Source organism: Natrix helvetica, assembly GCF_964273705.1.
Source record: "Natrix helvetica genome assembly, chromosome: 1".
NCBI classification, from domain to species: domain Eukaryota; kingdom Metazoa; phylum Chordata; class Lepidosauria; order Squamata; family Natricidae; genus Natrix; species Natrix helvetica.
Genome location: NC_138548.1, coordinates 338,433,790 through 338,452,410, shown reverse-complemented (window position 1 = coordinate 338,452,410; position 18,621 = coordinate 338,433,790). Strand labels below are relative to the sequence as shown.

General features: G+C 37.5%; 1 protein-coding gene across 3 annotated transcripts in view; it reads right to left on the bottom strand.

Annotated features, from left to right (window-relative positions):
- CFAP20DC (CFAP20 domain containing) overlaps positions 1-18,621 on the bottom strand; it is a 195,087-nt gene that overhangs the window by 93,651 nt on the left and 82,815 nt on the right. Inside the window, exons 8-11 of one of the 3 annotated variants that reach the window (XM_081932690.1) lie at positions 17,677-17,817; positions 12,259-12,398; positions 8,202-8,379; positions 98-414 (exon numbers count right to left, since the gene is read on the bottom strand). In XM_081932690.1, the coding sequence (XP_081788816.1) occupies positions 98-414; positions 8,202-8,379; positions 12,259-12,398; positions 17,677-17,817 (776 nt within the window). The remainder of the gene's footprint in view (positions 1-97; positions 415-8,201; positions 8,380-12,258; positions 12,399-17,676; positions 17,818-18,621) is intronic. The other 2 variants (XM_081932691.1, XM_081932692.1) reach the window with 2 other exon arrangements.

Here is an 18,621-nt window from a genome sequence, read left to right as displayed (position 1 = left end):
ACTTTTTAACACATATCCATACATGAGGAGGAATCCCAGGGGTATTGCCTGTGGGAATACAGCAAAATACAGCAAGCCTTTAAACCCATCACATTACCTCTCCATTGCTCTCATTTCCATAGAAGTCATCTTCCATTTGAGCTCCTCGCCACTCCTTGCTAATTTCTTCCTTCAAATCCAAAGAAAAAGTGCAATCTTCTGAAGAAAGACTCAAGGGCTTTCCATGTGGCGCTGATCTAGGTTTTGAGGAGTAGGTGAAAATATCCTCAGGGATTTCAGTTGCTTCTTTGCTTTCATATGTCTGGTCGTCACTTGGGGCAGAGCCTGAAACATCATGGGATGTTTCATAGGCTATCGGCAGAGGACTGCTGGATTCCAATTGAGAGTTTTCTTTCTCAGGAAATATCCATTCATCTGCAGACACAAAAAGTTGAACAATGCGTATAATGATGTCTGTATGTCTCTTCAGGAAAAAGCAACAATTCATACTGCAGGTAAAAACAGTAAAAAGAACAATTTTTTTTTTTAAAAAAATATAGTAATTAATGTGTTGGACAAGGAGTGGGGACCTCCAGGTTCAAATCCACTATTAACTATGGCATTCACTAGGAGGCCTTGGAGCAATCAGTAAGTTGAATGTATGTTACAGTTTTCTTATTCATTTATTCTTCATTCATTCATTCATTCATTCATTCATTCATTCATTCACTCACTCATTCATTCACTCACCCACACAGACACCCACAAGACATGTAAGACCGCTCAACTCAAACAATATGACTTTGGCTGAAGTATAGCATAAAATCAAACAATAAATCAAGCACACTCCCACCATTTAACATTAAACATCTACAATATATAGACATAAAAAAGCGCAATATAAAAAGGGTTGTTTTGGTGGGGAATAGAAATTGCCATATGAGCAGCCTTAGATTCCTGGGTGAAAAAAGCCAGAGAAATAAATCTACTAAGAAAGTAAGTAATAATTGTAACTTCTCAGAATAGATCAAAATGAAGTCTTACACAGACCTTTAATTCATCTGTCTTGAACTATTTGGAACAGTTCTGCTGAACAAGGTTCTGGTTCCATGGACATATTGGGGACTTCAGTACATAGGATGGTGAGAAATCATAGGGCCTATCAATAAGGAATCCTTCTTCACAGTGGTACCAGTCACAGTGGTACCATTGCATTCTCCACTTTACTGATCCTATCTTCAGTGTTATAATTTTTAACCTCTTTTCTGAAAAGATTTCCGGATAAATTATTTATAGCTAGACACACATATTTTAATTTCAATATACAAATGATTTTGGAGAAATATTAGGCATGACATCCTCTCTTAATGCAGCATTTTGGTGTTTATTTTGATAGATCACGGCAAGATTGCTGATCCCAATGTTTCAGGTGTTTTCAGATAATTAATTATTGTAATTAATTATCTACTGCTGACGTTCCTTCACTTTTGTTCCTCCACTTTCTACAGGCAGTGTGTCTTCCAGTTTATTGCAAGAGCCTAGGCTCTTTATGTTATAAATCTTTTAAAGATGTAGTCACATAACTACTTTGCATCCTAAAACACTAATCGATGTAGGAGTGCTAGAAAAAACATCCCTAATGAGCAATATTGTTCTCCATTTTATTCTGGATAAAGTACAAAGATGTACCTGGTTATACTACAGTGTGTATCAATACAGTGTCATGTAAACAACAAGCAGCAAAATAGTTCCTACAATGTGTATCTTGTGAAGGCTTCCCTAAATCCATGTTAGGGGTTTCATTGTTACAATAATAAGAAAAAAAAATTCTTAGAAATGATTCAAGCTTGTTCCTATCTGTTTAATCATATCCCTTCATCTACACATCCCCACTGTATTCTGTTTCTTAGTTATGCTGGAATGTGACTGAAATAATTATCATCACATTTCTTAAAAAGTGAATGTTACCCTTCTTCTCCAAAGAGGATTACCTAAATATTCCGTCTTTTATTTTCAGCTCATGTTTAATTTATACTTGAATCTCAACTCTATAGCTCTGGGCTGGGGGAACATGAATATATCCATTTTACCAGTTTTCCCTGTGATCAGGCAACACTAATCTTTTTATTTTAGAACAAACAAAAAGCCACTGATATGGATTTAAATAATGGCTGCCAGATCAGCCAGCAGCAATTTTTTTTAACCCTTTCATTACTAAATTATGTTTTGTTGTTTGAAATGATGCTAGGGAAAATGATAACATGATTAAGGGAAATGTGAAACAACATCAAAATCTGCTCAAATGTACATCATTCAATTATTTTCATTGAAGGTAACACCAATATGCCTTGGTTGCTAGAACCTGGAACACCTTCAGAAACCAATAATATCACCAACTTGATTTTTTTATAAGTCTCAAGTTTAGTCTATTTCATTATTAACATCAGACAAATATGAAAAGTATAGAATTGTTATCTATCTATCATCTATCTATCTATCTATCTATCTATCTATCTATCTATCTATCTATCTATCATCTCTATCTATCTATCTATCTATCATCTATCTATCTATCATCTATCTATCTATCTATCTATCTATCTATCTATCTATCTATCTATCTATCATCATCATCTATCTATCTATCTAAACAAAAAAGATAAGAGTCCCTGTAAATTTTATTCTGCTAATCGTTGCCAGCTATAGGGGGCAGTATTCAATTCCATTTCAAGGCCATTTTTTCAGCGTTGTCCAAAGATGTTTCTGCGATCATGTGGCCAGCATGACATCATGGAGTGCTGTTACCCTCCCACCAAACAGTACCTGTTTATCTACTCGCATTTGCACGCTTTTGAACGGCTAGGTTGGCAGGAGCTGGGGTGAGGACGGGAGCTCACCCTATCACATGGTACTCAGGTCTAGAACCTGCACTAACAGTTTTCCAGCTTATAAGCCCAGCATCTTAACCGCTGAGCCATCGCCACCAATGTACACATATATATGTAATATAACTATTTTCAATTTCTGGTTGAAATTTTGTTGTTCTCTTGCTTCTGACTCTTCATGACCTGATTGCCGTTATCTTGGTAGGATTTCCAGTAACTATTTTTATAAATTCCTTTTATGTTTTCTTCATCAGTGATCCAGCCACACTTTTTTATTGTCATTTGTTTTTCCATGCATCAAAGTCTTTTCCCAAGATTCTTGCTTCATCCTGGGTGCCCATAATATATAAGCTAGAGCTTCAGTATTAGAGCTTCCAGTGAGCATTAAGATTTCTCTTTGTCCAACATTGAAAATTTGTTCCTTTTGCCATCCAAAGTATTCTCAACAGTCTTCTCTAGGAACAGCATTTAGCCACACAAATTTTCCACATTTAGATGGATGGTTCTGCTTTCATGTTAATATACTACATCTTTGAAAATTTTGGCCGAGACAATAGGTACCTTTGTCATTGTGATATTTCTGCTCTTTAATATTTTATTTAGATTTGCCAAAGTCTGTCTCTCGAGTAGGATCATGTCTATTCCTTTGTGCAGAGAAAAGGGGATTGTGGAACGGGGTTCCCTTTTTAATATGCTTTCTAGGTTTGTTCTAATTTACAGAGAGCTAATTTTCACTATGCAAACAAGATGCTTTTTTGGCCTCATGACATTGATCAGAGTATTGGAACTAGGCAAACACTGAGCCAAACACAAGGGCAATTTAGGAAGGGTGATAACAACACTTTTGGCAATTTATGATGTTGCCCATCCAATAGAAAGTGAAGAAACCCCTTCCTAAATTGAACTTGTGATTGGCTCTGTGTTTGCCTGGGGAGCTAGATACTTTTGGAGAACCAGATAAACATTTGAATTTGACTGAAATACAAACAAGTGGAAAAAGAATCTAGCGAATATTATTGCGGAATTGTATTTCACACCAATTATTGCACAGTTCAGAATTCATGTAAATTGTGGCCATTGTAGCATTGATACTTGCTTACAAATGAAAGAGACGTGCGTTCTAGAGCAAACAAAATCTTATTAGCTCTGAGTAACAAGAAATGCTGAAATTCTTCTATGGGGAGTCAGGGGAGGATATCAAATGTTTCCATATCAATTGTAATGAATAATTTTGTGTAACTTCTTAGGAAAATATGTAAATTACTGTGTAATCATGGTAGTGCAGCAAACATGATAAATACAAGAATGATCACCTAAATGTCTAATTACTTCCACTGCAGAGTCAGATTTATGCTGGAGCCGCTAATTGCAGCCTCACAATTTAATGAAGGTTTTAACATGACATAAAAAAGCTGACAAATGATATACAATATTCATTTGTTTTATTTATTTCTTCGCCACCAATTTCCCTTTTGTAATGACATTGCGCACCTGCTAGAGAAGATATGTTTATACATTTTCTATGCTGCCAGATTAAAGAATTTCTGTTCGTAACTGGAACAAATCTAACATAAAGCAGCGCATATTATTTTAGGATTATAGATCAATTCACGACGGAGACAAATACATATTCTGCACTTCCCTTGCATTACTCTGTATCTCCACAATTCCCTCCACATCTTTTATGTTAATAGACACAAGGATATTTGTTTTCTTTTTGCAATATTTCAGCATTTATTTCAACTGCGTTTATCTGGGGCTAGAATCTTTAGAATACCATATATTCTCTAGGAAGGAGTCAAAAGCTAGTTAAAAAGGAACTAAACGGTTTGATCTTTTCCCCACTTCCTCCTACCCTTTTTGTATATTTGACTCAATATTTGTTATAGTCAACTTCGACTATAAGTTATTACTTATCTCAGCATTGGGTTGTACGATCAAATTTTGATTCACCTCACTATTTTTCCATCTGGTTTGCCTGATTTCTGTGATGGGATAGTGTAATTCTTAGTTAATAAGCTCAACATATTAATTGGAGTGACAAATGAGCAATGATTACATTCAACCTCTGTTGAGGGAGCAGCATAATTGGTAGTTTTCTTGAGTCTTGACTTTGGATGGGGTGGTGTTGAGGTAATGATTTCACCTCAGGGAACCCCAAGAGGAACTTATTTACAAAAACTGAAAAACAGAAATCCCTTTCCTCTGTTTTATTCACCCAAAGAGTTGAAAATATCTTTTAAAAGTTTGTGTTTAATCACTACTACTGAATCTTTTATAACCTTGAAGCTGAACTACTATGAACTCTCAACTTTGGATTATACTCGTCACCCAATGAAATAAGTATGTTTGAGGGCAATAGATTATCATTATACTGTATATTGTAAAATAAACAGTAAATGAAACTCCATATGGTGTAATGGTTAAGGGCTTTATATGGCAACAGGGAGATCCAGGTCCACTTTTGGCCATGAATGCTTGCTGGCCTAAACCCAGTGGTGGGATCCGGCCAGTTTAACAACCGGTTCAGTAATTGTGTGTTTTGCGCGCGTGCGCAGTTTTACCAAAACTTACCTTCCACGTTACTTCTTGGAGATTAACACAGCTGAGGCACGGCAATCCGCTCTGCTGCACTAATCAGCTGGGAGGATATAGGTAAGTAAAGTGCAAGGGCGCGCGGGTGGTTCCACCTGATCGTCGGAGTGAGCCGGTTCGTTCTCAGCTGATTGTCGGAGCTACTGGTTCACCTGAACTGGTCCAAACTGGCGGAATCCCACCCCTACCTAAACCCTTTCTGTAAGCTCAACCTACTTCATGGGGTTGTTGCAAAGGAAAAATAAAAGTGAGTGGGAAGGCTATGGATGGAGCCTGGAGCTTCTGAATAAAATAAGGGATGTAAGTATAATATAAGAGAAGATTATAAAAATTGTTGATGGCATACAACAGGGGTGTCCAAACTTGGGAACTTTAAGACTTGTGGACTTCAACTGGCTGGCTGGGGAATTCTGGGAGTTGAAGTCCACAAATCTTAAAGTTCCCAAGTTTGGACACCCCTGGCATACAAGATATAGAGACATATATGCTACAATGGTCCTACTTATTATTTCCACTTTTCACTTTCTTGCTCACCTTGTTATAGAATAGAATAGAATAGAATATTTATTTCTAAGCCGCACCCTCTCCCGAAGGACTCGGGGCGGCGTACAATAAAACAAATAAAATACAAAGTACAATACAATACAATACAAATCTGGACAGGACATACATATAACAAGGACGTATATAAGACGTATACAAGGAGGAGGTAGGCTGATAGCTAAAAAACAATTAAACAATTAACAATTAAAACAGTTAAAAAGTCACAATATTTAAAAACCCCAATAAATAAAAAACCCGTCAGTTATGAATAACTGACAGTTTTTTCTAGTATATTTTTTATTCCTTTGATTGAGTTAGATTATTCCAAGAGTGGTCAGAATGACTATTAGTTAGCCAGTATCAAATTTAACCGAAGTCCAGGAGAACAACTGTTCATTAAGCAACTGTTTCAATATCCAGAATATAAACTGCAGAGCAAACTTGGGCTTTTAATTTTTTTAAAAATATAATTTGCTCCACAGAAATACTGAATACAGTAATATTTAAAAACTGGAATTGGCAATTAGATTTGTTGAAAGTGTCACTCTTCTGTTCACTAGTTTTTTTTTGTATATATAAAGGCTTACAAGACCAATTTCTTCTTAGTTTTTTTCTTCTTTGTTCTAAAAGCATAATAAATTCTTTATCTATATGCACTTTGTGTAATTCTGCAAATCCTGATTAATGCTCAGAAGAAAATTCCATTCTGAAAGTTTTGATTTTCATAATCCCTGTAATATTCCCTGAAACATAAAAGATCTTACACTGAAAGAGCTGTGATATTAAAGAACATAGAATTTACACTGCACTGCTGACTCTTTGTTGGGCCATTGTTGCAAATTTTCTCAATGGAACAGATAGGAAAGTGCCTAGAAGAAAAAAGTTAGAAAAATACCGTGTTTCCCCAAAAATACAACATGTCCTGAAACTAAAGCCTTGTCACATTTTTTTGGGGGGGGGAATATAACCCCCCCAAAAAATAACCCCCCTGGACAAACCCCCCTCTAGCCAGGCAGAGCACCGCTTACCGACCTAGCGGTATCCCGAAGGCACCAAGTCGCAGGAGCCGGGGGGGGGGGGTAGCAGAAGAAAGGCACTCACGTTGCTTGGCACCTTCGGGATACCGTTAGGTTGGGGAGTGGCGTTCTGCCTGGCTGGAGGGGGGAGTTGCTGGGCGGCTGCTCCCTTGCGAGTGGGCTCCCAAAGAGCCGGGCACAGCCTCAGGGGCGAAGCAGCCATGAGGTGACCATGCTCACGAGCAGCCACTCGGCAAACCCCCCTTCCAGCTGGGCAGAGCATCATTCACTGACCTAGGGAGTATCCCAAAGACGCCAAGCCATGTGGCGCTCTGCCCGCCCCCCAGCTCCCGCAGCTTGGCACGTTCTGGATACCCCCTAGGTCAGTGCATGGAGTTCTGCCCAGCTGGAGAGGGGGTTGCGCGAGTGCCTGCTCCACCCCCAGCTCGCATACCTCCCAGGCTCACCATTCCCTGGGCCAGCTGTCCTTGCAGCTACCGCCAAGCTTCAAGCAAAACTTCTTCTCCAAACTCTGGAACTTGGCTTCAGATTATTCCTGCAGCGGCCGCTCTAGGAGTGTTTTCTATGGTTATGGGCAGGCTGCCGGACAAAGTCTTCCAAAAATGTGGCAAGGCCTTAGTTTCAGGACAGGTCGTATTTTCGGGGAAACATGGTAGTTACCAAACACACAACAATGAATTTAAATAAATCAAGTGATATGCCTGTATATGTAAACCTAGGATCAATTACAAAGTGATATGGATACATACATGATGAAGACTTTTGCAATAATTCCTAAATATAATATAGTTTTTTAACGGTTCTTAGCTCTGGAAATATTCTGAAATCAAATCATGAAGCTCACTGGCTGACATGATATGGCTTCTGTCAACTCAGCCTGACTCACAAGAATATTGGAAAACAATTTAGTAATAAAAGAAAATATCCTCTCCACAAGTATCTGTTTCCACTGCAATGTCTTATTGCCATCTCCAATATACCACTTGACAGCCTTCCTAATTTTAAAATCAGGTCACTCACCTGTTGAAAACTCAGTTGTTCAAGCAGTAAAGCAGAGAAAAGTGTTATTAAATTTACTATATAGTTTCTTGAAACAATTAATAAAGAACAATTTAAAAATGTTAACACTGTCAGTTTTATAACTATTGCACCAGCATCTTACCCTTGTCCAGGGAAACTTGATTTGTGTTACAGATGTTTTGTATATTTTTTGCATCTAAAGCCGTATCGAGAGATGATGGAGACTGTTCAGTCATTATTGTATCGTGTGCTGGTTCTGTTCTGTTCTCCAAAATTGGCATTTGGCATGACCTTTTTGTCCTAATGCCTGATTTTGTGATCTTAAAAAAAAGACATTTTCTAATGTTATATCAATTCGGTATAAAGTACATTAAGAAAAAGAGACAGAAAAAACTGAATTGGAAGTTTAATTAAATTTGGACAGTGGTATCCAAGTGACATTTTATCTAGATATAAGCTTATGCTATTGAGTCCCAGTAAGTATTTTTTCAAAATAAACTATACTTCTATAATTTTTTTAAAAATAACAGCTAGATAAATAATAAATTAGGAAATTTAAATTTATATTACAAATATTATATTTCATTATCATGTATAGCAAAAAGAAGAAAATGTGAGGCTCAGCAGGACAAGGCAGGACTGTGTTGTCTTACTATACAAACTATAGTTCTAGTCCCATGAGCACTTATAGAATAGAATAGAATAGAATAAAGAGAGTTGGAAGGGACCTTGGAGGTCTTCTAGTCCAACCCCCTGCCTAGGCAGGAAACCCTATACCGTTTCAGACAAATGGCTATCCAACATCTTCTTAAAGACTTCCAGTGTTGGGGCATTCACAACTTCTGGAGGCAAGCTGTTCCACTGATTAATTGCTCTAACTGTCAGGAAATTTCTCCTTAGTTCTAAGTTGCTTCTCTCCTTGATTAGTTTCCACCCATTGCTTCCTCTCCTACGCTCAAGTGCTTTGGAGAACTTGCACAACTTAATACAGGCAGTCCTTGACTTATAACAGTTTATTCAGTGACCTTTCAAAGTTGCAATGGCACTGAAAAAAGTGACTAATGACCAATTTCACGCTTACGACCGTTGCAGCATCCCAATGGTCACATGACCAAAATTCAGATGCTTAGCAACTGGCTCACATTTCTGATGGTTGCAACGTTCTGACAAGCAAAGTCAATGGGGAAGCCAGATGCATTTAACACCCATGTTACTAACTTAACAACTGGAGTGATTCTCTTTAACAACGGTGGCAAGAAAAATTGTAAAATAGCGGCAAAACCTACTTAACCAATGTTTCACTTAGCAACAGAAATGTTGGGCTCAATTGTGGTCATAACTCGAAGACTATCTATAGGATGTTTTCTGCAATAAGATTTAAAATGTTACGTTTTAGGTACTTGTCAGAGCAAGAACTTACGCTTCTGCTCTACCAATTGTTTGGTAGGTTAGGGAAGAACATGGTGAATTGGATGATGTGATAGGAGAACTAAAGCTTCTCCCCAACTAGTGATATTTTGCAAAGGGGAAATAACAATCTCAATCCCCTATGAAATAGTACCACTGAGAAGAGGTGGGGGAATGGGAAATATAAAGCTTCCGCCCACAACAACATCAATGCTGACATCAGCCAGAGCATAGAACAACTCAAAGATGTAGTGTTAGATTAGAAGACATAGGACAAACACTAAAAAATGTGAAATCGGAATGAATGTTGCTTTTATTAGTATTAAAAACCATAGTACTTTGTACTTTAAATACAATTGTTTTCAGTAAAAAATATAAAGTGTGTGTCTGTGTCTACACATATGCAAACACATTTTTGCTTAGTGCTTAGCACTATCAACACCCAGCAATAACTTCATTTTTTTCCAAAGGTTGATGGATCTTAATAGAAAGCATTACATTACAAGCACATGTTGCAATCCCTGTTGCACTTTTACATGGGTTATGTAATGGGAAATTGGAACTGTGCATTTTAAATTTGATCAGAAAAAAACATTGAAGGTTTGAATTCCTTTTTTCATTTCACTGCTGTCAAAATTGCCAACTGATATGCTTGGGAGGCTGGAAGGTAAACACAGAAATAAGAATATTCATGAAATGTTTATGCAGTAGTATGTGGGAAACACCTTGGGAGACAGGGCGAAGAGATACTGCCTTGGGTATGGTCAGATAAGTAACAGCATATCCCACAGCTTAGTGGGCAGGGCAAAAGGCTTCAAAAGGTCTGTCCCTAATTTCTCGGATGTAAAGATGATGGAGTGAGAATTACACTTGTACACCTGCAAGATTCTGTTAATGTATCTTTACAATAAGTAGATTTAATTTATCTGGTTGTGTTTTATCTGGCCTATCTGGTAAGGTTAACATCTACAGTGAGCCAAATATTTCTTACATAATGAATTCTCACTGTGAAAATTTGACAAGGTAACAGAATGTTATAAAGACAATAGAAGGCAAAAGTAGTTGAGTCCTGTATCGGGACCTTTTCCGCTTCGCTAAACTGGGTGTGGCCAGCACGTAATGCATCTGGCCTATGGGCCAGGAGTTTGACAGCCCTGCACTAGTCCAAGCATGGTCTAAGACAGGGGTCTCCAAACTTGGTAACTTTTAGATTTGTGTACTTCAACTCCCAGAATTCTCTGGGTCTAAGAGGAAATACAGGCCTCAGCTGATCCTTTCTATACAACTCTGCCATGCTTCTCCTATCAGCTGCTGCCAATCAACCAGCTGTTTTCTTTTGCCTTTGTTGCATTTACCACTGAAAGCTATTAATCTGGACACTCAATGCTACCTCAGGATTCGGGCCAATGCCTCCAAATACCAGTTGCAGGGATACTATCACAGGACAGGTGCAGTGAGTAAGGAGGAAGATCTTGAAGGAAACATGGAAGTTCGGTTATCAAGGCAAAGCATGCGTAAAGCCCATAACAGAGAGAAAGTAATAGCCAGCTCCCTAATTCAGTGAAGTATAAGGAGGATGAGATTATAACACAATCAGACTGGCAAGATTTTGTAAGGACAGTCAATAGTAATAAAAGTAGTTTACGCTTCCTGTGGAGTTGATTTCTTGGGCTACCTAGCAGAAATGACAGGTATATCTTTAACTCCTGCTTTCAAGCACCCAGAGGCATCTGATTCACAAAGATAACAACATTTTGAAGAAGTAAGATAGGCTTCAGCCTCATTTACCTGGGCCATTCCTATACTCTTTTCTGGGGCTCCAATGACAAAGAGCATTAAATTACAGCTGCCCAGGATTTTCATTTTCTAAAAACACTGATGGGACTCATTTGGGACCAGAGGCATTAAAAAAAAAAAAAAGAAACGCTGGTGTTTTGTTTTGCAATATGCGAGCCTCTATTGTTCTTGATCAGATGTTTTAAGATGTATGGAGCCCAGTACATGCAGAAAGCAACATCTGGGGACACACTAGCATCTTTGGATGTGGTACTGAGGACCCCAAACTTTATTACACTACCAATTATGATAGATGGCCAAATCACAGACTAAAGATGGGTACCTTGCAGAGATTAGGCATCACAAAGCAGCCTGCCACTTTTTTCGAGAGATAGAAGAGTGGCATCAATTTTGTTTGTTTTTTCTATTTTAATTTTGTTTTCTGGGTAAGAATGGGAGTCTATAGGAAGGAAACTGCTCCCATTCCCCTCATTAATCCCTTATATATTCTGAACTTTTTTTCTGGTTTAGGAAAGCAATTGAGGGTGGGAATGGGAAGGGTTTTTTATAAGCTTTCTGTCCATACAGGTGGTTCTTGACTTAACAACGATTCACTTAGTGACCATATGAAGTTACAGTGGAATGGAAAAAAAAGACTTACAACTAGTGCTCGCACATCCAACCACAACAGTGTCCCCATGATCACATGATCAACAGCATCCCCATGGTCATGTGATCCCAGCCATCTTATGGCAAGCAAAAGCAATGGGGGAAGCTGCATTTGCTTAACAACTACCAGAGTCCCTTTACATTTGCAATTATTCCCTTAACAACCATTGCAAAAAGATTGTAAAATTGGGCACGACTCAATTAATCACCTCTTTGTTTAACAACAGAATTTCGGGTCCCAATTGTGATTGTAGGTTGAGGACTATGTGTATTTTAGGTCTCAATTTTTTGGGGGGTGGGGGGAAACACAGAATTGCCACCAAAACATTTGCTCTTAAGAATCTTACCTCCCCAGATGCTCTTGTTGTGAGTCTTCGGCCTGAGAGAGGTGGTGGTCCAAGGACTTTAGATCCAAATGCAATGTGGGATATATCTTGACTCTTACTGTTACGTATAGTAGCTGATGCTCGGGTTGTTGGAGGTTCTACTAAATAACAAAATAGGTAACTGTAATTTCAAGTTAGATACTTTGAACAATGATAACAAGTAGATAATACATTTTTAACAAATTAAAGCACAAGTACTACCGCAAATATTCATTCTAGCTAGACATTGCAAATAGAAAACGTACCAATGATCTCTAGCTTACACAATATTCACAATATGTATTATCCAATACGATTTCCAAATTATTTTATGTGGAATGCTAATATGCAAAATTGATTGTAAGATGAATGGCCGTACATATTTGTATAATAAATATGTAAGTAGCTAATCTTGAAAACATTCTCTCGTAGTTTATATTTGATGGCAATTTGTGCAACATGGATGATGTCACCTCAATATAATAGCAAAGAAGCCATTGATAAGTTTATCACCCAAAAATTTGTACGGTAAGTAGAAAAAGTGGTCTTGCCTAAAGAATATGTATCTACCTAGTCTATTCAGAACTCATTTCTCTGGTAATTCTCTTTATTGATCGATATACATTCCTATATATTTTCAGTTATTAAATATACAGTTTGATAGTATTAGGTTTCTAAATCATTCATTTTGCATTTTTTCCTAAAAAAAATTCTATTTGGTTTAGTTTCGGTTAAATAAGATTATACTTGTCATGTCACACCTTTCTATTATGCTGAGAGTCATGTCCTATTTAGTCAAAACCATTTGCCTAGTTTTTCTTTAAAATAAAAGGGGTTGCAAGCTGTAATACAGGATCTCCTCTTTGCTGCAAGTCTCCATAATATAGCAGTCTATTCAGGGCTAGGCACCTGTTGATTCACAGTGATTTGGGAGAACTTCTAGCTAAGGTTCTGTGCAGTTCAGAGAACCCCCAAATCCCACTCCTGGCTGGCCTTGACCACCCCTCCCTGCCCCTCCCAGGAGTCCCCACGTGGCCCGTTTTGGATGCAAGTAAGTGGAGGGCACGCACGGGGGCTTGGGGAGGGCAAAAACCGGGCCTAACGGAGGTATGGGAATGCTGGAAACAGGCCCGTTTTGCACTAACCTCCCCCTGGAGTGGATATGGAATGGAAATTTTACAATATCCTTCCCCTGCCACGCCCACCAAGCCACGCCCACCAAGCCATGCCGCATCCACCAAGCCACGTCCACAGAACCGCTAATAACAATTTTTGAATCCCATCACTGAGTGGAACGTGGTATTCAAAAAGGTTTCAAAATAACCAGCAGTAGCCAGCTCCATCATCTTAATAATTACATTCAAAAAGAAATTTAAAAGAAATTACTAAGTTCCCAGAAAATAAGATAGAAAACTAGAAGCATCTTTCCCTGGGTAAGGAAATTAGTGAGAAGCTGAAAGCCAGGTTTTTGCACAATATATTTTTTTACCAACCCTTCTCATGTTCTTTATTGTGTGTAAAGAGTGCTGTTGTGATTGTGTAAGTACCAGGAACTAGAGTTGGGGAATGATTATGCTATAGCAGCATAAATTTGGAAGACATTTTGCTTCATTAAATCACGTTTGTTTTCATTCTGAATCTAGTGAAAATGGGAAGTATCAATAGATATAAATATTTTGTAACAACTATATTTAGGTAAAAAATGGGGGAAATGGTAAAAAAAAAGGTAAATGAAAACCAGCTTGGTCTAATGGTTAAGGCATCAGGCTAGAAAACAGATGACTGTGAGTTGGGTGACCTTGGGTGGGTCCCTTGCCCCTCCCCCAAGTCATTCTTATTTATTTATTTAATTTTATTCTATTTGGTTTGTCAAACATGTATAACGTAAAAGGTATAAGTATAAACATGGACATCAGCACATGAAATGAGTACAAATAAATCGGGACAGTAGGACAGGGAGGGTAGGCATGCTGGTGCGCTTATGCATGCCCCCTACAGACCTCTTAGGAATGGGGTGAGGTCCATGGTAGACAGTTTAAGGTTGAAGCAGTGGGGGGTTGAGGATGTAACAACGGAGTCAGGTTGAGCATTCCAGGCATTGACCACTCTGTTGCTGAAGTCGTATTTTCTGCAATCGAGTTTGGAGCAATTTATCTTGAGTCTGTATCTATTGTTTGCTCGTGTATTATTGAAGTTGAAGCTGAAGTTGTTGTTGACAGGTAGGACATTGTAGCAGTCAATTTTTGTACAATGTTACGTCAGACCGTAGGCGGCGTAGTTCCAGGTTGTCCAAGCCCAAGATTTCGAGCCTGGTGGCTAAGGGATTCTGTTGTGAGCAGAGGGCTTCACAGCATTGTTGTGGAGGAAATAGGTTGTTATGGAGAATTTCACAGGGTTGTTGTGGAGAAAATAGGAGGAAGGAGCATTAGATGCGTTTGGCACCTTATGTTATATATTAAAACCTCTTTTAAAATGTGGGCTCTTGAGTTTAACTGGAGTATTAAAATGGAAAAGATGAAAAATGGAATTTCAAAATAAATTGAAGCTTAAAATTATCAAAGCGCTCATTTCTAGAAAGGTCTGGTTTGGGGTTTCTGAAAGAAAGTGAATGCCATAAGAATTCATCTCTTATTCATACTACTAGATTAAAAATAAAGATTAAACTCTAAAGCTCAAGGCATTCATTTTCTTTAGTTAACAAGAATTTTCAAAGTGACAGAGCTCAGGGATATAGCCACTAATTATTCTACCACTTTACCAACCAAACCTAAAGTTGTGCTAATTTGAATGCTGTTAAAAAAGGATTTGCTTTGTTTTGCTTTAACATTCTCATATTTTGGGCTTCTGGTGTGAATCATGACTGATTGAAGATGTCTATGCAACTGAGCAGAGATGATTGATGTGCAAAATGTAAGACTGGCAAGTACACCAGTCCCTCGCATTTCTCCAGAGAAAGCAAAATCAGAAGATTGCTCAGGAGTGCTCTGAATAGCAGCTTCTCATGGGAGACTGTAAATTAATGGTATCCTGTGGGTTTGAGTGCCAGGAGCCAAGGGAGATGACATCTTTGTTCTCGACAGGGACAGAGCCTTTCATAAGGTCACTAAGCCAGTCAAACTCTTGTTTTAATCCAATCACTTTTGAAAATGTTCAATTTAAGCACTATATTATTAGAGACCTTCAAAACAGTGATTTCATTTTAACACTTGGTGAGTTTTACTTTCTTCAGATGTAAGAAATTTTAAGTAGATAAATGTGAAATGGAACTAATTTCACATTTAGAAAGATGCTCGAAGAAAATCTTTCTTTTTCTGCATTTTGTGAACTTCTCTTTTTTTCTAGTTTTTATATTCATTTCCCACAAAAGGCCATATATCCTCTAATATGCCATTGTTCTAAAATTTCTTCATTTTTTCATCTTTAAAAAACATCCTATCAAGGTATTATTCTACTTGTTCCAGGAATTGTTTTTGCCAAATATGCATAATTTGTCAAAATTCACTCATTTTTCCCCCTTACCTTGATCTTTGATACACTGATTTTCTGACCCACGGGAATTTTTTTCAGAGGCATTTTCTTAGGATACTAGGGACCATAAGTGAGCCCATAGTGGCCCATGTAACATAGATTTAAGGCAAATTGTAGCCAGACTGGAAATTAGACGTATTTGTAGGAGCAAGGTTTACTGTGGAAAGCTGTTTCTATAGTATTATTTTACCACTATTCTTCATGCCTCATGTTTATTCAAAACTCATAAGCTCATCATTTCTAACAAGTGAGGAAGCTTTGGAAATCCCTAGGGGATAGACAAGTATAATGAGTGAACTGGGTAAGCAGGGATATGATTTGCAGTAAATTGACAATAGAGAATTAAAAATAAGAAAAACCTTAAACTTAAGGGCTGAAGTGGACTGAGATGTATTTTTAGAGGTCATATCAATGCAAATTGTATTTTGCATAAGGAAGCAAGGTAATTTACACATAAAAACACCTATCTGTCCTTAATAATGTGATAGCAAAAACCCGAGGATGCTGCTCCTGTGGAAACAAAAGCATTTGGGCAAGGACTATTAGGGTTGTTGTTTTTTACAATAAATTGCCAATTTTGATATGCGTTTAGTGGACCACTGCATATTGCTCTTTGCAAGATGAACTCTTCAATTTAAGCTACCAGACTTGACTCCGTGTTCAATTAAACCATGGTCCCCTTATTGGAAGAAGGAAAAGCTTCCTACATTCTTACATTGACTAACAGTCAGGACTTAATCTGGCCTGGGAATTGAAGGAATTAATAATGTAAAATGTTAGTCAATTTACACTTATAATGATTAGGTGGATACATGTGGATTTTATTAATTTTGTTGAAAGCATTCAGAGCAATGAATTCTCTTTGATAGAAACCAAATTACATTTGAAATTCAGGGAAATTAGTTGTAAGCAATGAATTAGGAACTTTCAGTCAAGAAAGGAGAAACAAAAATGTATTGAGATAGAAGGCTTACCATGGCCATAATCTATGGCTTTATGATGGTCAATGCATTTCCTTTGTCGTTATAAATAATAATACAATTGAAAATAGCAAGATACATGGAAAAATGTACAGTAATACCTAAGGATTTGTGGACCCTTCTGAATTTTCAATCTCTCCATAAATATGACCAAAGCCAGGATAGATCATAGATCATGCTTAAATCATATTTACGTAGCAATATTGCACTGCCATGGCCATTGTAGAGTGCTGTTGTGCAGGGCAGCTAAAAGACCAGAGATGGGGTGGGGAGATATAAAGGTGAGGCAGACCAAAAGGGGGCAGGCCCTTATCTGACTGAGCTCAGGGTTGGGAAGCAACAAGCCAAGGTAACAAGTGCTTCAATGACCCTCAAAAAGGATGCAAATGATCAGCTGTTTGCAAGGAATATAAATCCTTTCATTTCCCACCATCCAGTCAGAGCTGAAGAAGCTTCTTGGATGAGAAGTGAAATGCCTTCCAGGAAAAGGCAAGACAGTTGCCTCCTGAAAAAGCACATGACCTGGATGACTGAGAATCTCTATAGATAATTTCTTTAGATTGATTTTATTTATACTTACCTTGTAGTGAGCACTTAAGACAACTATAATTTTTCAAAATTCAGACTATAAAAGTTGAAACTACTATTAAAACTAGCAATAAATATTATAGACTCTAAGACCAGACAATATGCATCTTCCTTGAAGAGGATGGATGGGTTAAACACTGTTCTTGTTTTTTGACTAATTCATAGTATATGGGTTTCTACAGAAGCTATGTGAAAACAAACATGGCATGTTATGGTTTAATACTATGTGTGACTATAGGTAATGTCACCTGAATAAAAGTCCTTGGCCCAAGAAGATATAATAAAGAAACATTAATCAGAGTACCTAATTCTGGTGAATTTAAAGGTCGGCCTCTACATTTTTGCTCTGTTTGGCGCAGCTTCTTCATGTTCAGCAGCTGTGTGACTTGCGGCACATCTGCATTTAACTGACAGGCTCGAGGAATCGTATCTCTTGGCCCATCAGCTGTAACAGAAGATTAATACAATCTGAGTGAACTATAGCAAAGACTTCACCTTCTCATTCTATCTGAACAAAGAATCAAAACTAATAACAGCATCAGTGTGCAGTGGAGATTCTAGTTCTCTGTTTTAGTTCCTGTATTTATATAATGAGAAGAACTTTTCAGCAGTCTTCAAGGATCAGAAAGCAAAGAAAAAAAGTCCACACATCTATTCAATTTCAGTATCTTTTAAAGCCATGATTTCTTCTATATGAGACTCATTATTTATAGATTAGAAATTAGCAATACCAGACATCTTTACTTTACCTGAACAGAAGGGTTTAGCTGTTAAATGATGTGCCATAGCTCCCAACATCAAAAAGGACACAGAGACCATTATATCTCCATCTTAATTCTTTTTTTGCCAATAAAAACATTTTGATGTTAATTTTTTAAAAAAATCAGTGAGGTTCATGTGAAGAACCTGATTTACTAACTAAGTTTTGGGATGAATCCGTAGAGATGACGGTGAGAGGAAAGTTTCTAGCTAAAGGGAAATAATTTGTGTGTGTATATAACTATATCTATTTCTACAGTATATCTCTATGTCTGTCTGTCTGTCTGTCTGTCTGTCTGTCTGTCTGTCTGTCTATCATCTATCTATCTATATCTATCTATCTATCTATCTATCTATCTATCTATCTATCTATCTATCATCTATCTATCTATCTATCTATCTATCTATCTATCTATCTATCTATCTATCTATCTATCTATCTATCTATCTCATGATTGCATATGAAATTATAATTGCATAATTTTCCAGA